The sequence below is a fragment of the Rhea pennata genome, chromosome 3, assembly GCF_028389875.1.
Source record: "Rhea pennata isolate bPtePen1 chromosome 3, bPtePen1.pri, whole genome shotgun sequence".
Taxonomy (NCBI): Eukaryota; Metazoa; Chordata; class Aves; order Rheiformes; family Rheidae; genus Rhea; species Rhea pennata.
Genome location: NC_084665.1, coordinates 91,528,387 through 91,548,860, shown reverse-complemented (window position 1 = coordinate 91,548,860; position 20,474 = coordinate 91,528,387). Strand labels below are relative to the sequence as shown.

The following is a 20,474-nucleotide window of genomic DNA, read 5'->3' as shown; positions in this document are numbered from 1 at the left end:
GATGATACAGCTGAAATACAATCATTTAATGTAATTTATTGTATTACAAATATGTGAAACTTTACGTAAAGTCATGAGTATAGGAAAAAAATCATAGAACTAAAATGTGCAGGAAAAAATATTTTTGGTTTCTGTATTTTTTAAGTCACTCTACATTTTTTTTTTTTTTGACCTGAGTGAACACTAAATATTCCACTAGGCTCAGTGCCAGCAAACAATCATAAAAAAGAAAAGAGATTTCTTCTTTGCTTTTAAATTAGCGCTAGTTTGTCTTTCACTATTGGCACAGTAACAGCATGTTCCAGCTTAAAACAGACATTCATTAGTTCTGAAGTGACAAAACAGTCTTGATAACTTTGCCTTTAGTTTTGTTAAAGGTATAACTAAACCATAGTTCTGCTGCCTACTTACGATTCATGTCATCTCAATGTCTAATAACTGACATTTGCACAGTATCTGTCATTTCTTGTTACTCACACTGTTTATGTTATAAACATATTACTGGTAAGAACACATCCAAAAATACTATGTTCAAGTTCTACTATTGAGATACAAGTCATTTCCAGATATTTTACCTTTCTTCTACCTTTAGATTTCTCCCTCTCAGGACTGATTCCAGTTGCACTTTGGAAACATACTCCCATTTCTCTTAGAAAGAAGATAAGGAATTTCTCAGCTTGGACCAGTTAACTGAAAACTTGCTCATTAGCCAGACTGAATCCTTTAAAAAGCTATGCTGGATCAACCCTGAATTTCTCACCTGCTTTCCAAGTCTGTATTAGACAAGGATGTAATGCAGAACTGCTGTTCCTCCTAAAGACTCTACAAGTCCGGTTATCGGAAGCATAAAGACTCCCATCAGTTAAAGGACCAGGGACATAGCGCAAGAGAATACTAAGTAACACCCACTGCTGCAGTCTCCTCTTTTGCTGCTTTCATTTACTTGTCTGTCTTTTCCCTGCAGCTTTCAGCCTCCTTTCCCTACCCTGCCACCCCTTGCAGGCTTTTTTCATTCTTTCTCTTTAGATGACTCCTCTTGTTCCTTCCCATACTACACCTAACCACCAAAAATCCATGCACAGCAACTAAGAACTGACAAGCAGCAAAAAGTGAAAGCAAACCTGAAGACCCTTATTAAGATAAGGGCCGGTATGCCTAGCACTACAGAGGCTAGATAGCCACAGTGTCTGCCCAAAACGTACCACCTCTTGCACTGCATGTGCACCATAAACTCTGAAGGAACAAGGAACATCAGCATAAGCAGTAGTGACAGATGTGTCACACATCTGTATGGCAGAGGGGGCTTCAGAAGAAAGAAAGAAAACCAAGAAACCCCCAAGACTAGAAGATGGAAGTTCAGTACAGACTCCAGCATTTAAAAAGAGGCGGACCTGTGGGTGTCTAGAAGGCATTATGTCACTACCACATCACACACATTACCGAGTGTGTTCAGAGATTCTTCTTCTCGAGAACCAGAGATTTTCAGTCTAGTAATTAGATGCTATTGTAAATAATAAAACCTTGACTTTTCCTGTAGTGTTCCAGAAAGATTCAGTACTCACCTAATAGGCAACCCACTACAGACTTACAGTATTCAAACAACAAAAAACAATTCTCTTTAAATTAAGACATCTAGTCACTGAAGTTTGGGTACCTTACTGCAGAGGTAAACTGTCTTTACACATTGGCAGATGAAGGCAACTCAGTTCCTAATAATGATTTCGTAAGTGTCACTAAATAGTCTAAAGAGCAGTTAAATCATCAAATGCTAAAAGCATCCAGCTCTTCGCCACTTTATAAACACAGCAGGTAGAGACAGTATCTTGTAGTAGCCATTTTTGCAGTCCCAAGGTAAGTGGAAGAACTACCAAAAATTGAACATCTTACTGTTGTAGGACTAGAAGAATAGACAAGGAATTTTTCTAATCCACTTCAAAATTTACAGTAGTTCCCAGTCATCAGACTGCAATTTAATTTTTAAAAGGTTATATATCTATGCTAAGTTAATAATGCAATTTAAAAGTCTTATAATAAAAATTGTCTCACCTTCCAAAGTCTACACACTGGAAGTTTCACATGCTATGCAGTTGAGCAGATGCTAAAGAGCACAGGCCTCACTCAGTAACATGCCTCAACTTCTATTACACAGGCTTCTGATAACGACCCACATAAGACTTCCTAGTGGAAGGAAGTCCCAGCTTCTCAAGATACCACTTTTTAACTAGTCAGAACTGCTGCCCAAGTAGTAAACAACTTTAAATTGCTTCTCAACTGCCTCAATCTGTGGCACTTGGTCTAGTATACCTCTTTATACAAGGAGGGATTAAGTAGCAGTGTAGCAGTCCTACTCCCTTCTTACGGCTTCTCAGCAATTTCACTAGGGATATCTCAAAGGTCAGTCCTGAACACAGGCTCTAGCTGGGAAATTTCAGGCTTTAGGAAACACCTTTGTAGCCAAACTGTGCATGTATTAGACTTCTCCTGTACTTCTGTCCTTAGAAGCAAGAGATAGCAAGCACATCCATACAGAGAACATACAGCAAAGTTCTGGAACTAAATTTTGACAGCAAGCAAATTATTACTAAATCTTGACATCCACTGTCACGCTGGGAGTAAGCTTCAGAGACAACTAGGAAAATGGAGTAGTCAGATAATCTTAAATCCAAAGTAAAATACGTTAGTTTGTAAATCAGAAGGTCTGCCCATCAAGCTGGGTTGTATCATGTTGAAAAGACACAGAGGCATTTCTGACTTGCTGTTGCGAAGTCTTATACTCCAATAGAGTGAGAAGAAAGCTGGCAACAGACAGAGAAGACTTTATTCTTACCCAAGGGTTTAGCAACTAGCATTAGAGAGGGAAAGAGCATATATAAGAAAAGTTATAAAACAATGATGCCTATACATTAGCTGCATATTTGGCATCCAATACAAGTTCACTGTAACTCTAATTTACTGTTAGAAATTCTGCAGAATGTAGAATCCTGAAATACTGTAATTTCAGCTGGCTCAATACCAAATTTCAAGTAAAGAGCCAACAAAACATAACACAGCTCTGTGACAGAAACATGACATTTAAGAGGCAAGAAGCTGCCAGGCCCATCCTCTCCAGTGCAGTAACTAGCAAAGCACAACTTCTTTTCCCCAGAAATTCCAGTATAGCATATAGTCATTAAATAATACAGAAAGAATACCTGCTTGATGAAGTGTGGACCTGAAAACTAATTTTCTTAGTTAGCTGTTTATCATAATGTACCTCAGTCTGAAGTGCACACAGTTTTCCATTTCCTATAGTTGGACATATGCAGAGGTAAATGCTGTACACACGGAGAAGCCTATTAGCTAATAATACAGCAAACAAAAAGCTAATTGGTTAGTTTACACTTCCTGCTCCATATAGTATCCAACATCCAGGTGTCTCTGGCTGAGCAAGTAAAACTAGATGCCTTATCACAACAGTGGATTTCAATATTGCTTCATCAACTGTACGAACTGAATTAAATTACTGCAACAACCAAACTAACCTCCAAAGAGATCCACTTCAGCAGTGGCAGCAGTAATAGTTGTAGTTGTAGCAGCAGCTGAAGTAGTTGCAGTATCTGTAGTTGCAGCAGTAGTTGCACTAGGCTCTGGAGCAAATGGATCTGAAATCTGTGGCTCAGAGGTAACACCGGAAAGTGCAGCCAGATTATCTATATGCAACCATATAACGAAGATCAAACAGGAAAAGTAAGGGGAAGAGGGAGAGAGACCACTAACACTCAACTCCAAGAATATTAATACTTAACAAGGAGTCTGAACTTTCAACAGTCTTAGAAATTAAAAATATTACTCACCCTCTCCCAAGAGGTCTAGTGATTGTCCATTAAAATGACAGCAGTATAAAAGAAACAGAGCAATTAGTAGAACAGCCAGGTAGAAGGTGTTCATTAGCCATACATTAATTCTGTAAGCGACACATCTAGATTAAACAGAATTTCTGCACTTAATTTTCCAATAGTCAGACAGTTATTGCCACATAACAAAGCTCATGCTCTTTAATAACTCTAGTCAAATCAGAACCAGTGCACGTCTTATGTATTTGATCTCTGATCAGCAAGTTATTCAAACATTGGTAGTATTTGTCACTTCTATTTCATACAGCTGGACTTCATTCCCATTTTTAAATTACAATACAGGTGACCAAGTAGTAGACTAAGTGTCAACAGGAAGGTCTCCTACCTTTCACTACCCTACGGTAATGTCAAGAACCATTCATTTGGAACACTCAGTGCAACAGCATATTAGTTCTCATTTTTCCCTCTCCCTGAACTTGCATTTGTCTTAGCAATGCGGGTGTTCCACCAGAAGCAGACGGACTACTTTAAGATTTACAAATAGCTAACAGTCACCCTGAAGTACACTGAAAATTATAAATTTAAGTCTATGAGTCTAACTACATGAAGATTCAAGATTTTCATAAAGTGAATGTTTACATGAGAACAGCAAGCCTCAGTGAAACCCAGTTCTCACACATAGATACAGCAAACAGAAGTTATTGAGATTAATACAAATCAGCGAGCAATTACTCAAGATTGTATTATGCTATTAGCAGAATGTATGCAGAGAACAAAGCAAATTTCAAGATAATTCTGTTTAGTTACAAGTATTTACAAGTATTTTATTTTTAGACCAAAGTAAGAAAGCAGTCAAAGTTATCATTAAAGTCAGTAAAAGTAGTCAGAAGCTTACTGTTTTGCCAAAACTGAGTTGTTGTGATCCACATATCACTCCTAAAACCCTTCCCGAAACTGGCACTAAAGCCACTGTACTCTAGCAGACAGCAGCTTTCAAATACAGTGTTAGAGTACTTTAGGATACAATTCACAGCATCCCTACTGCCCTAAATATTTTCTGCAAGACAAGTAGTTTGCAGTTTTTGTATTTGAGATAACTGCATTGATTAAAAAAAATCTGAAAAAAGAAACAGTTCCTCTTTGAGAGGTTTCCCTATATGTGTGATGGAATAAGCACAGTGTGCAAAAGGTACAAACTATGTTAACACTTGCTATGAAGTCTATGAGTTATTGACAACTTAAGCAGGCTGGCACCATTCCAACTTCAGTTCATTAGTCAGCTGTTGTCAGGAGCCAAAGAGCATCCTTAATGGTAGGCTTCACTACAAGTTGATGCCTTCCGAGATCAGTCAGATGGAGCTCAAAGATAAAGGAAGTTTTTGCCTGTCTCTCTAATGTATTTACTAAACTATTAAATCAACATAATTATTATTGTCATCTCTGAGGAAGCCATCACTATATTTTAGGCTCTGTAGAGTTTCATTAGACTGAAAGAAGTGCTCAGATTCTTCCTCTAAAGCACATGGCCTTCTCTTGACTGAAGAGTTGCTTTGCTCTCATGGAAGACAGGATTCTGAGGTATTGAATACTTTAGGTTGTAGATCATGATCAAATTCTTTTAACCATTGTATACCTGCACTCTGATTCACATCCATAACTAATCCATCTTTATGAACTGCTTTTGAGATGACAGAAGTATGCTAGGCTGCAGTACTACAAGCACCTCTTTCCAGATTGTCCTTGCTGTATCACAGTATTATTTCAGGCTCACAAGAACTTGCACCTTGTACCTTAGGTGTATTTCAAAGATCAGCAGTCCATTCAGAATGACAGAATATATAGCTGTACTGTTTTATCTGATACTCAGAATCTAGCACATACAAACACGAATGATTTTTGCTGAAGAGTGTTGAAAGTGGTCTAAGTTGCATTCCAACCTTGCATTACCCTCTGTGAGAGTGTGCACGTGCCCCAGCAGGGAATATTCACCCTACAATAAAATGCAAATCAGTACAGTGCTATAGGGAGGAAGGGGGACACACATGCTACCAACAGGTATCACCTTCAATTTCATTGCATTTCAACCCCTATATAAGCCTGCGGCAGCACAGCGGTTTATATTAAACGCTTGAATATTTCTAGAACTATTAACGTAACTAAGGTAAAAACCCTTTAAAGGCTGTAAAAAACTGAACAAACTAAGCAGTTTGTATGTTTTATACTGCGGTGAAAGTAGTCTGAGCACAACAACTATGTATTTACTGACCAGTAGCTCGATGTTGCTCCTAGATTCATTGTTCATCTAATAGGGTTATGGGTTCATCTGATCTACACTGAGCAGCAAGTTCATAGTCTAGACGTTTTACTACAGTTCAGTATCTAGGAAGCAAAATGCTTTGAGCAAATGTTCATAAATTTGTCTTTATTTTCCACATTAGTTAAAAAGGTACCAAAAAAATATATGCAGGTATTTTAATAATTGATTCCTAGGAGAGCTGTACTTGAGACTCACTGCATGAGCTCAGGTAAGTCAAAATACCATTCTGAAAGAGCATAATAGTGTTATTAAAAATGCAGCACTCTGGTATTACTGCATTACTGCACACCAGGTGGAAGTCTCTCAGCTAGACCGAAAATACACAACTGCTGGCAAACTTCTACCTTTTATTAGCTTATCCTTAGATGAATTATTGTTTCCAGTTATGTTATAGATCACAATACAGTTACCGTTAATATGGGAAAGACTAAAATCAATGTTTTTTTGCATAGTAATACTAAAGAAAGAATACTAACAGTAAATCCATGTTCAAAGGCACACCACAAGGTAGTGCATTATAAAAATTCAAAACAATTTACCTTCATGTTTGAGTGTTAGAGGATGCAGACTTTGACCTACTGTATTTTTTGCAATACTACAGCTTAATTTGCCTGCCAAATGCTTACGTATTCACCTTACAGTATGCTGCAGGCAACTTTTTACCCTACTTTGATTTTTTACTTTTAACATAGAAGTGTAGCTTTTTCTCAAGCTCATTTTCTCTAGCTCATTTGCTAGACAATTTATGTATATAGAATCTACATGGCCTGTATATACAGCTTAAACCACAAAACATCCAGTATACTATCCAGAATATACAGTATATGTCAGAATATACCAAATCCACACTGCCAGTGAGACTGAGAAAGCAGTATCATTCATTAGTGACAGCATGTCAGATTCCTCAAGTTTGTGTGTGACATTTAAACTGCGAATTGATGCTGCACCCTAAAGTATCTGAGATTTACATTCTCATAGCTACACTGAACTGGAGCAATCCTTCCAGCTTCCTCTTACTTCCATTTCTTTCCCACAAATTCTGACATGAACTTGCTGTGCACAAGAGCAGTTTTGCAGATGAGGAAGAAGCTTGAGTAGTAGGGAGCCACTGTTACATATTCTCACAGAAGTCCAGGATGAAAGGGAAGTTGACATCTTCAGTCCAAACTGCTGCTTGAAGAACAGCTAGTGCCACCATTTAGCAGGTCAGCCACAGCTCTGTCTAGTCTAGTCTTGAAAAAATCTCCAGAGATGGAGATTCCACTAGCTCACATGTGACCTGTTCCAGTGCTACATTACCCTCTAAGTGAAATAATTCTTCCTAATATCCAATAAACCTCCAAAGCTGTAATGTGTGGCTGCTATCCTCATTATACCAACTGTCATTACCAAGAAAAGTTTGACTATGATTTTTTTTTTTTTTTTTTTTTTTTTTTAAGTTCTCTTCAAGTTCCCCTTAACTTTTACTTTGCTGGACTGCAGAAGCCCAGCTCCCTCAACCTCTCCTCACAGGCAAGTGCTCTAGATCCCTGAAAACTTGGTAGCCCTCTGCCCTTTTCTGTTTCTCAGAAGTTCCTCTTGAACAGGACAGCCCAGAACTGGATACACTATTCCAGATGTAGCCTCACCTGCACCAACTAAAAGGGGAAAAACAGCTTGTCTTGATATTCTGGCTATATTCTTCCTAACCTAGCCCAGCGTATGGTTTCCCTTACTTATGATGCACTCGCTGTTGATTCATTCCACTTGGCATTCTCAGCGCCCTCCAGGTCACCTTCAGGTAGCCATTCATCAGTTATAGCTTTGTACTGCTAAATGCATGGTGTCATTCTGACCCAGGTGTAAAACTCTGGGCTTCAACAGGTTTCTGTTAGTCTAGCCCTTGAGTTTAGTCAGGTCTTCCTTGATTGAAACTAACATTTGCCTATCAATCACTCCTAATTTAGCATCATCTATAGGATTTGCTAAGAGTGCATTCTTTCTTACCCACTAGGATGAAAGTGAAGATCTCAAAAAATGCACTCTAATGGTACCAGAGGTCCTCTGTACATAAGCGCACTTTGACTGGATGTCAAACCTTTCATGACCATTTTGAGACCAGGTGGTCAGCCAGTTTTCAACCAATTTTTTTTTACTCCCTGTCTGCTGGACTATAATATATATTAAGAACTTACTTAATGAGACAAGAAAGCTTAGAGGACCCAGAAAGAGAATGACTTGAGGATGGTTTTATGCAAAAGGTTCCATGGTACCTATAACAATATACAATTTAAAATGACTACCAGCTTCATCCTGCAGATTTAGTTTAAATAATAGAACTTCACGCAGACTGCAAGGTTTTCTCATTACTAGATGAAAGGTGAATGGAAGTTTCAGCATTTTTACAACAAAGCCATAACAGTTCTCAATTCATACATGCCTAATACTGTTTGGCAATTACTGAACAGGAGGAGGGAAAGAAAAGGAAGATTCTGATGCAGTAACATTCATCATACCTGGACTCCTGTCAGCAGCAAAGCTGACAAATTTGAAGCTTACTAAGTTAACAAAATGTTACTCTGAAAGATAAGACTGAACAATGCTTGATGAGGTGGTGACAACTCTGGCCAAAGGAAAAGATTTAGCTGCCCTTTTTCATTATGGAGTAAGAGGGACAGGCACGTTACACAGTGATTTTAAAAAGTTTTCAGTAATTCAAAAGAATACACATATAACATCTCTTCTAGAACATGTAAATTACAATGACAATCAATATTTTAAGATGTTAATGGTATGAGCAACTACTTAAAAAAAAAAGAAGAAGAAAAAAAGTTAGCTGAGGAGCCCGAGTCCTTCCAGACGTCTCAGAAAACTTTATGTTCCAATACTTGAGAAGGAGGAAGCAGGACAACAATGTATCTACCTGCTGCTAAAGCAAAATTACACAGAAAGGTCAAACAGGATGCAATCAAAATTGCAAAATAATTAGTTGTAGGCACCCTAGGAGAGATGACTCTTTGGCCCTGTTTTCTGGATAAGAAAAGTTTGGTTAATAAAACTGATGCTTCTGCAAGAAAACTCAATTCAACTGTCTAAACACAGACATGCAAAACTCTGTCTATTTTAGAGCAGTAGTTATTCTTTCACAATGCTGAACAACAGAGCAGTTGAGAGACAATGTCATCTTTAATGAATTAAAACTAAGAACAGAAATAAAGGATGCAGAAGTCACTTGCATCCAGTATTAGGATTCAGTAAAGGAGTCATCATGACTCAGTGTAGCACTCCTGCCACAAGAGGACTGACGAGTTCATTAAGCTGTCACACAAGTGAAGCTCTTTTGAATTACAAAGTTCACTGTGGTGAACTTACACCACAGTGGGTTTACTACTATGTAAGCTAAGTAATTGTTTAGTGGTGTAATTTCTCTTCTCACAAACTTGCCAACATTGAACGGTAGTCCTCTCTAGATCACTAACAGCCAATGTTGTCTCAAACAACTAACTCAGTTCAGTGTATAGTGTACGCTGCCTGGTTCACAGCCTGTTGGACTTTGTAAGAGAATTACTGATCCCTCCCCTCCAGATCTGTCTGCTTTGCTTTATGAATGGGAGAGCTGATGTCTGCTCAAAGCCTGTCACACACCTGGCCAAAAAGCACGTAAAACAATTCTAGTTGTACTTCCCCATCTGTTTAAAGACGCCTACCCTACCTGTTCACCTTCAGCCATCCTCTTCCCACTCACTTTCAACTACATAATCCTGCTCCCCCCAGCTTTGCAGTCTGGCCTTCAGAAGCAGCTTATATGATTATGCATATCTCTAGGAAAAGGAGTAGTCTTGTGCTGCAAAGGAATGTCTGACTGTCAGATCAGCAGAATCCAGGGAGTGAGCTGGTAACATCCTGCGCTAGTACAGGAAGTGCCAGGTTTCAGTTCAGCCAGCCTGGCAAGGAGAAGGATTGCAAGAAGATATGCTGGCAGTGAATTTCTTTACCTCCCCATGAAGTTGCTCCAGCAGGGGCTGCTGGAGCCGCTTGCCCAGTGGATGCAAAATCTGGCTGAAGATCCAGAAGATCACTAGACGGTTTGGAAGAACTGCCAAGGAAAGGAAAAAAAATCTTAACCCTGGAGTCATTTGTTCATTTCATCAACTGAAAAAAATAAAATCTCACTTTTTCAGGCCTTCATACTAGAAGGATGACCATTAACACCTGCACTGCAATCAATGCCAAGAAATACATTACACCTCAGGAGGAGACTTGAACTTATTTCTGTTACTGGGTATTGACAGTAATAAATCTGAGATACTAAACTGCAACAATCCTGAAAACAAAAACAGACAAACTCCCCATGCCACCCCCAAACTGCAGGTGATTCCTAAGAACATAGGAAATAACTGCTGTCACTGAAAACAGCTCCATGCTACTTGAATACTTCATTGAATCATACCGGAAGGCCAGAAACATGCATTTGCCAGGCAATAAATAGGCATTACGTAAAGGAGAGTTGGTAAAACTTTGATTACTTAAACCAACCAGATACTGGCTTAGGAGCCAGTGAACAAAGTCTTTTTCATCTGGGACATTTAAATAGTAAACAATTAATCTTGAGGTTGTTCCTTCAAAGAACTTCATGTGACATGCCAAAGAGCTTAATCCAAATTAGTCAAGTCTTACATTTTTGGTTCAAGTTTAGAGATTTTACATGTCTAGAGTTCTTCAGTTCAGGAATTATCATAATGAAGAACAGTGGTTTCTTCAGTTTTCAAGTTGAAAGTAAAGTTTAGAATTTCTGATTGGTCAAACTTAAATGTTTGCTTCTTATTTTAACCATCTAAGTTCATCATGTTTTTCTGTGCTTCATTAACTAATCTGAACAGCAAAAAAAAAAAAAAAAAAAAAAAAAATCAGAGAGAGCACAGTGCAGGCCAACAAAGATTAATTTGGCTTTGCTTTTACACATTACTTCAATCTCCTTGACTGTAAGTTTATGTTGGGAACAGCACAACTTTGACACTTCTTGACGCTGAAAGTAAATCAGAGTAGCCACAGAATTTTCTTTTTTTTTGACTAGAGCTCATTAGTGATCTAGACTTACAAGTCTATGTAACCCACTCAATATTGACGTACGCTACTGGTAAAGTAAGTAAAATCTTGTAGGCAAATTTTCTGTTACAACTGTGACCTTGGCATCTGCATCAGACTCATATTTGCTGTCTAACTTACCTAACTGGAGCAGCTGTAGATGAAGTTGCAAAAAGATCAACTGGAGGAGAGGTATCAATGCTTTTTGCCGGAGTAGCATTAGGAGATGTAACAGTTGTGGCCGGAGAAGACTGGAGAAATATTTTAAGCATACATTCAATATACCATTATTTCTTCATAAACAACCAGTGCACTGATTTATTTATTTTTAACCTCAGTTTTGATATCAGGTGTTCTCAATGTGAGCTATTCTCCCATTCTAGAGAATTTAAGGACAATTGTCTAAGTTTTCAAAGGGCTAGCAAGTCACAAGCTGTGAACATTTGGTTCCTTTGCTAGAAGTCAGAAAGAATATGTTGTATTGTCATGGGATATTGATGACTGACTCAGTGTCTAAGCAACAAACTCAGAAGTGAAGCTCGTGATCTGGTTGCCTTACCTACCTTTTAAAATCCCAACTAGGACACAAAACAGTTCCTATGTATCAAAAGCATCTTCAGTAAACTCCAAGAAAATGGAGCTTTTCAGCTTCTCCCTACTCTTAGTTTTGATACTATCCTGGAGATGGGAGAAATGAAATATTTTTGTGGTTTTGTTTCTATATCTGTAAGATCGCTCATTTTGTCCATGGGATAAAATAGTTATTTGCTAGTTCACAGCAGCATCTTAGTATATTGATTGTAGCACTGGTGGGAGAAGAGAAATGTTCAGAAACTAAGCGTACACATAAAACTTCATCCTGAAGAGGGTTTAAGAACCAACTTTTACCACTGCTAGTGGCTGAGTCCTTGTGAAAATATAAAAGACAGCTCAGTCTATGATTTTTCTCGATTACCTCTTCCAATTCTGGAGATTAGGTATATCTTAAGTATGACAGGGTCGGACACCAGGGACACTAAAATGCAATTCTTCTGTGCTCTCGAGAATCTAGTTACTTTGAAGAGTCTCAATTTAATTCTAAAAGACACTACTAGCTTTGTTACATCATCTCATACACACCAGAGAAATGCTTTTCTTGATGAACAAAAACAAGAGTCCTATATTTAGCATTACTTACCATTCTGACCTCTCTGAAGAAGGAAAGACAAATCGGAAATATTTTCCTCTTAGTTCTGCTACTGCCATCCCACCATCAAAACTCTGACTGGAGAGGATATAAGTTGTCTAGACTCTCTTCGAGCATTTACTACAGCCTGAGACTTGCTTGATGCAAACTCTCCATGTAAATTGGAGAGCAGTGGGTTATTCAGGGCTATAAGAACACTGGCTGAATCAAAAGGTAGGCTTCTCACAAACTGCAACAGTGTTGGACAAGAATTGTTGTGCTCCCCCCCACACACACACCTTCAAACCAAGGGTGGTTTGCAAGTAACATAAGAACTTTCAGTAAAATCAAGTACTGAACCACCCAGTTCAGAAGTTTTCATTTAGTTTCTCCTGCATAGCACTTGTCACTAGGCACCAAATGCATTGGTACAAGCAGTCACAGCCTGTCAGATTAGCAAGGAGCTTTCATGAGGCCACTATGAAAATGTTAAAAGATGCACTTTGTCATTTAGGTCCCAGACAGAAGTCTACAAAGCAGATTAGCAGAAGGAAATTTAACTCTTTATGCCCTTAAGATGTTCAGACGCCTGTCACCTGAACAAGAGTAAGTTAGCACAGCAATAGCCAGTACTTACCTTGCTTAGAGGAGATGGCGCCCCAGATCTAGAAAAAAAGAGTTTGTGATAAGTACACTTTGGGAACTGTTTCCAGTCATCAAAACTCATGCAAAAATGAGAAAAAAAAAAAACTAAGCATGACAGTTTTCTGAAGATCTCTACAATTCCATGCCCTCTCTCATTTCCTGAAAATTATTGCTTCAAAGCTTAAATAAATTTTTCAAGTTAGTTGATACCAAGGCTTATTATGCCTTTTAAATAAGCTCTATGAATGCAGCAAAGGCAGAAATGCCTACCAAAGTTTCACAATAAGGCCTACAGGAGCCAGCAGGAATGAGTTATTGGAGTAAGATGTAGCCAGGCTGTATAAATTCTGTGACAGTAGCAGCATAAAACTGATATGGAAGCAGTTAATTTAATACAAGACTGCTGGGATGCATCAGACAATTTTCAAAGTGCATTGCTCTTTGAAGTCAGGTTACTTCAAAATAATGAGATTTAAAAGCATGGAAACAGTTAGTTGTAAAGTCCAAGCTAAAAAGTCATTCATACGCAAAAAAAGTCATACTAACACAAAACTGCAGAGCCTTAATTGTAAGTTAGGATGTACACCTCAGAGCATTTGTTTGCTTTCATTACTGTGAGGTATGAAAATACTGCTACATGCTTTTACAGCTACTTTGACTTAAGAGAGGAAAACTTACAATGGCAATGAATATGGAAAGAGAAGGTGAAATTAAAACTTCATGAGTATTGAACTAAGGTCTGTCCTATAGGTTCATTCAATTACATAAATCTTGGAAACTCTACTACTGATTAGAAGAGCTGGAGTCAAGATAGAAATGACTAAAAATAACTCAATAGCTATATACAAAAGCAAATAATAATTTAGGTGTAGTTTAATGAAGATATCTATTCTAATTGTTGAAGTCAACTAAAAAAGCCATAATCATGTTTGCATGCAAGTGATACATAAACATCTGTACTTACCCCTCACTAGATTATAAGGAAAGCAACAGCAAAAGAAAAAAAAAGAAAAAGAAAAAAAAACAATTTTAGCTTAATCTTTCCTAGAAATAGCCAAGTATCTAGCAAGAGGATATAAAGTCATTAGAAAACAACTCAATTTTGAAAATAAAAGATTCCGCAGCAGAAAAAAAACCCTGTTCCTTCCAGGAGAGTTTGTTAAGCCACAGTTAATTTTATTTCATTATGGAAAGCATCTAGATGTTTGTTTCCATTTCCCCCACTGCTTTTGGTGAGCATGACATTAAGACAATTCTGAAAAGGTAAGGAAAAGTCTAATCTTACCACAAATTCCTTTCCATGTAAGCAGCAAAAGCAGGTTGGGGGGAGATAAACCTAAATGATTGCTAGTCTCAGACTACATTTTGCCTTGAGATACGTTTTCATGACATATACTTACCTGTTGCCAGGTTTTTTTCCTTCCAGTGAGTTTAGATGTTGCTCAAGGGTCTCCATAAGACTGCTAGGAGCCTTGAAACAAAGACCAGAGATACAGTTCTAAACACATTACACTACACCAGTAATTTTAGAGATCCAGCACAAACTTCCCTGAAATGCATGCTCATGCTGTTGCTTTGTTTACAACACTGTGAAAACAGCAGATTTCCATGCTAGAAATATCCAGGCAAAGAGAATTTTTGAAGGATAATATTAAAGTGCTCAAATTTGCAGAGAGAAAATATTTAAATCTCCTGAACAGAGCCTGAAGCCTAAAGCTAAGATATGCTCATCATACTTCGGGTCAGTGCTAAAACATTGACAACAGCACAGGCATCCATCGGGTTAATTAACAGTTATAGGTTCAAGATCACCTATTCAGTTTTGCTTTTAGCCAAATCTCCAGTGTCATTTACAGCCAAAGGGTTCTATAATATTTGCAGTCTAAACAAAACAAATTGTCTCTCTAACCCTTGCAAAAGCTGCTACCTTAGTTTCAGGACTCTCAACAGCACTGAATCTAACAGCTATTGTTCTTTCTCAATATTAAACTAGGCATAGGTTATTGAGCCCAGCAACTAGAGTAACTCAAAAGTCAGAAAAAAATATTATTTGGGGGATTCAGAAAAATTAAGCTTTTTCAAGTCTCACTGATCTTTGGTTTTATTTTAAGCAACCTTTCTGTGGTCAGGCAGTATCCCCAGGCATGCATTTGCTGTTACAATGACAGTTAAGAAAAGTAGCAAATATAAATGACAGCATCTTTAACAATCCCAGTATAAAAACAGTGTCCAGATAAGTAGAATTCTGTAAGAACAAGTAAATAGGAAACCCATGAGAGCCACAGTAGCAAATAATAATAAATTTTTTTTATCAGGATTACCAGTTCATCAGTGATACAATCTTTAAAAGGGGAATTTTTTCCATAAACATTGTCTTTAATTTCAGGATATTCACATGCAGCGAAGACATCAGTCTGCCATGACTGAAAGTGGAATTCCCACTGCCCATATGTACACACACCGAAAACTCCAGTTACGTGACTATGTTGGATGCCACTGCCAATGCACAGCTAAGTATCCTTAGTGTATGGTGTACACATACTAATTTTGACATTAAAACTGAGCAATAAAGTAACTCAACACATGTAGAAATTCAAAAGCTCCTAAATTTCTTAACTGACAAATTGGGCTCTCCAGCAGCAAGAAAATAAAATGACCAAAGGCTCTCATTCACTGAAGCACAGACTCAGACTTCTACCTATCCTGAAAGGCTGTATCAAAAGAAGCAAGCTGTGCCTACTTAAGTGTGTACATAGAAAGCTATGTTTCAAAACTTTCACTGTTTCCTCTTTGCGACTACAGTTCTATACTTCTTAACCAACTTTCCAATATACTATTCAGTTTTTTTAAAAGCCAGCAAGCAAGTATGAAACTCATCCAATAAACAGAATTTGTAGAAGCAGCTCTAGAAAATTTCTACTTGAATACAATACTTCATAAATTAAATACTGCATGCAATTTGCAACTCTGAATATAATTTAATTTCTTCTAGATACTGCTTCACAGCTAGCTTAATCTTTTGGTCAACATGATGGTGTAAACTTAGATATGGGTTCCTCACTAGCTATCTGGGCAAAAATTGCTATACTTCAAGAATTGCTTATTAATAATGAGCCAAGCTCTCCAACAGCCAAGAAGCCACCACAGCTTCCAAAGCCTTGCAGTCAAACCAGAAAGACCAAAGATGGACTGTTACCAACTTCTATTTCAGCTCCACAACTACTTTTTTTGGATCTACAGAGTATGCGTACACACCAAATATCAACACAACTAAAGTTTCTTGTGGAATGCTATTGCCTATTTCAATTACTTGCTTTAGGCATTAAGGAATATCATCAGTGTTTCAGTTTTATTAGCTGAAATTACTATCATATAATAACTATATATGATATATTAGCAGGAAAAAACTCAGCTTTATTGGTGGAAATTGTTTTATTATTCAGCTTTTATTTATTTCACTAAAATACACTGCCTAAGTCTTCGACACAAGCTATGGTAAATCAGAGATCAGTCTTAGGCAAGTGATTTCCAAATAGACTCTGGGAGAATACACCTATGAGGGACTACTTGAGATTTAGTTTTGATATCAAATGCAGTTGTGGCAGTCGTATCAAAGCCAATGCCTCCCTTATTATAAAGCAGCATAGTAGAGTAGCAGCCAGCATCCTCAGAAGAGCTTGCTCCAGCAAATCAAGAGTACATGAGATACATGGTACAGATAGCCCAGATTGGGAGCTCTTGGCTAAAGTGTTGGTTCAAGAGGTGAAACACAGACCCTCATGTAGCAGTCTTGTTAAAAAAAGTAAGAGAGCCCATTATGTAAAGAATTAGCAGAATGCACTACTTTAGCTATTTAAGAATTATTTGGTATTTCATATACTACTACTCCAAGTACTCTAAGCTTTCCACAACTGAGACAGACTGACAGAGGCTTTGTAACCCTGTAGCATCTGAAATCCATAAGGATTGAAGCCCACCACCTTCTCATCATGTTAGGGCATCAGATTTTTTAACTGGCTTTTTAACCAAGAGAAGTACTCTTCTGATGTTATTTTAAACCAGGCTTCCAAGAGGTTTTACAAAAACTACCATTCACAGGCTACTAACACTTAGGATTTACAACTGTTAAGCAGTCTTCAATTCCAGTTTTATTGTCATTGAAACTGTCACGAGTGCAAACTCTTCAGAACAGACTTCCTTCTCCAAGTAAATACCTTTTTCATATTAAATACAAAGTGAGACGCTCAAATCAATTTGCAATTGTTACTGAAAATGGACCAGAGCAGAATTTAAGCAACTATGGCATTAATGAATCTTGATGTGATGTTAAAGTTTTGATACATAATGACAGATGTTCGGCAATCAAACCATGACTTCTGTATTTAAACTTCAAGTTCACTGTAGCTAAGTCAACACAGTAGTGCTATCTACCACTACTCTGAGTTTAATCTCTGGACAAAGATATTGTCAGCATGGGATCATGTGGCAAGTTACAAGTTTTATGCAGTGTGTTGTCAAAGACAAACTTGTCCTATAAGTTGTGAAAATCTGCCTTTTAGCAAAAAAAGGGCAAGACAGTTCATTTTTCAACTACATGTTGGAAGCCATCAAAAAAAAAAAAAAAGAAATTATTCTACTAGTTTTCAGAAAAAAAAATCCTTTATAGACTTTTTTTTTCTTCTTTGCAAGTTGAGAGGGCTTTAAGGCATTAGGCAGTGCCTATCAACATTTAGATTCCTGGTGTACGTTTTGATTACTGAACTTTTAATTATTACATTGATTTAAAGAGACCATAGACAGGCTTACCTGCGTAAGATCAGGGATATCGCCTTTGTCAATTCCAACTTGCTGTGGATTTAAAAGAGGTTGTAAAACATGAGCGTGCTATTTCCACTGCAGCAGGCATTAAGTTTGACTAGAACTGTGGAATGCTCTTCAACCTACAATGCAGTTTGTCTTTAAAATTATTTTTAAAGGAGGAAAAAAGAAAAAAGAACCCCCCCCCCCCCAAAGTTAGCATGCACAGATGCCCATCTTTCTCAAAGCCATTCCATTACTTTCAACAACTTGCAGCAGTCTTTTTTCAGGTTCTCCTCCTCCCTGGTAAAATTCATATTCCCTACTGTAAAATAGGCAGGGTTTTCTGGTCATGAACTACTGTCTCAGGGGGTAGCATTAGTGGACTGGAATAGAAGTACTACCCAGATGCCTGACTGTCTTAGTGAACTAATTTCTTAATTCAGCAATGCGCAATTTCTAGAAGAGACTGCTGAAAAAAGCTAAAGCTCAAGTCACTTGTTTTTTCTGCCCTTCTCTCCTATCATTTCAACTACAGCCAGATGAGGTGTCAGTCTGTCAACTTTAATTAGTTGTCCTGTTCCTTAACTGTTGGCACTTAGTAGTATTCATTGGTCTAACTTTTGCAGAAGAGCAAACTCCACATTTAGTCATTCTGAAGAACAACCAAAATAATCCTGAATCCCCTGTACTGTAAAGCTGACCTATAGGTGTCTGAATTCTCAAATATCTTTAAGTCTCCAAGTTATTACTCCCTCAAGTCCAATATTCACATCAGACATTATATGCCATTCAGAAGTCTACTAGTTTCCTTCAAGTAAGCAGGTAAACTACCAAAGGCATAAACTTGGTATCTAGCTCATTGCTGCTGCCCTTGATAATGAAGCAGGAAATATGGCAATAAGTTCATCTCGTGCCCAGGAGCCAAACACCTCAAGTGACAGCCCATCAAAACAATTAAACATACAATATTTGCATCACACACATAAGAGGATGCTAAAACGATCAAAACTGGTAAAATTTCACATTGCCGGTAAGAGCTCGTAGCTGGCTGCAAAGACTTAAGAAGGGGACTTAAAATTGTAATGTTTTTGTTCATAATTGCTGTATTTTCCTCTAATGCTCAACCTGGCCCCAGAGGAATACATTTATTACAGCACTTCCAAAAAACACTGTTGTGGTTGAATTCCTGTCATCCGTTAAATTACCAGGAAAGTTGAGGTTGGCTGCACAGTGCTGTGTTGAAGGTCTAAGCAGAACTTACTAGTCCAAGATGTGCTGAATAAGCAGATCTATACTGCCTCACATTTACACACAGCGAGTCAGATGCTTGACAAGTTAAATTAATACTTTATAGCAATGCTAAAAAAAAATTGACATAAGCTTAAATGCCAGATTCCAGAAGGCTGGAAGTCACTTACCTCTGCAACTTTAAGAAACTCTGATACTCTTGTCATTCGAGTAAGAAATCGTTTGTAGATTTCAAGAGCATCTTTACACTGTCCCTTTTTCATTTCAAAAAATTTCTCTAGAGAAATAATTTGGCAAATTTCAGTTAAGGAATCTTACATACGTATGTGTGCATTTATCACAATTCTAGTTTTCAGGAAAATCATAGTTCAAGAATACTGCGCTCCATTAACATTCTTCTGCTTGGACTTTTTCTAGTGGCCTTCCTAGTCATTAGTAGAAATTAGGAGTTTGGCCCGCTGAGAAGCTAAATAATTATATAGACTAGAAAAATGCACGAAAAGCAGTCATAGCATTACATGTGATGTGAACTACATTTTTAAAGATAAATGGTAAGCAGATGAAGTATCTATTAACCTTGAAATTAAAAGTAATTAAGGATATTTAAATGCATTTATATATTTCTTCCCCCAAGTTGTCCTCACACTAAGGAGCAGTACTTTTCCCACTTTAGTAGCTTTCTAAGATTGGTTAGGAACCTCATTAGTACCTGCAAAGGAAGACTGTCATATACTTCAACCTGAACTTATACTTGAAGTAGCTGTAAGCACTGAAGTTTCAATCCAATTGTTATGCCCAACACATTTGTACCTATTCAATAAATCTTCCAATCCTACAGTTCAGCCAAAATACATGGGAGTTATGTTTATAACACTTCACCATGAGGGGTTGTAATGCACCCCTCCCCCCCCCCCCCCAAAAAAAAAAAAAAAAAAAAAAAAAGCCTGCGTTTTACCACTCAGGAACTTAATTTTGCCTGTATTCAGTCTTTACAACTTCCCAGATTCTTCCCATTCTTGTGGCAGCCACAGTTTTCAGCCAGTCATGCTAGCCAAGGAACTTGAGTTTCCACCTATCTTTATTGACCTGCTGAAGTGCTCTAAAGTTTTAACAGGTGAAGCCAAACTTCTACAAGATGATTTATGTCAAACCTTGAAATGCTTTTTGTAGTTTAAGACAATCCTGCTTTTCAAATTCCTAACAAAGCCTTCTGCTTAAGGTGTGTTATGCTTTTGATCACTCCTAGTTTTCTGAACTTCAAAACATACTTAGAGCCTTGTATATAAACCTTGTAGTCTGAAGGCAGATACATTTTAGGTCAGAATCCAGCCATTGTAATCATTCTTTCAGATAAACTAGGAAGGCTACTCAGGATGATGTTACTTAATAAGAGGCTACTACA

The 20,474-nt window shown here is 37.7% G+C and overlaps 1 protein-coding gene across 1 annotated transcript in view; it reads right to left on the bottom strand.

Annotated features, from left to right (window-relative positions):
* Nucleotides 1-20,474, bottom strand: part of SNAP91 (synaptosome associated protein 91) — a 72,792-nt gene that overhangs the window by 25,247 nt on the left and 27,071 nt on the right. The window contains exons 7-15 of the mRNA XM_062571047.1: nucleotides 19,243-19,349; nucleotides 17,831-17,872; nucleotides 14,425-14,495; nucleotides 13,989-13,994; nucleotides 13,017-13,044; nucleotides 11,356-11,465; nucleotides 10,125-10,225; nucleotides 3,834-3,848; nucleotides 3,522-3,689 (exon numbers count right to left, since the gene is read on the bottom strand). Of these exons, the coding sequence (XP_062427031.1) occupies nucleotides 3,522-3,689; nucleotides 3,834-3,848; nucleotides 10,125-10,225; nucleotides 11,356-11,465; nucleotides 13,017-13,044; nucleotides 13,989-13,994; nucleotides 14,425-14,495; nucleotides 17,831-17,872; nucleotides 19,243-19,349 (648 nt within the window). The remainder of the gene's footprint in view (nucleotides 1-3,521; nucleotides 3,690-3,833; nucleotides 3,849-10,124; nucleotides 10,226-11,355; nucleotides 11,466-13,016; nucleotides 13,045-13,988; nucleotides 13,995-14,424; nucleotides 14,496-17,830; nucleotides 17,873-19,242; nucleotides 19,350-20,474) is intronic.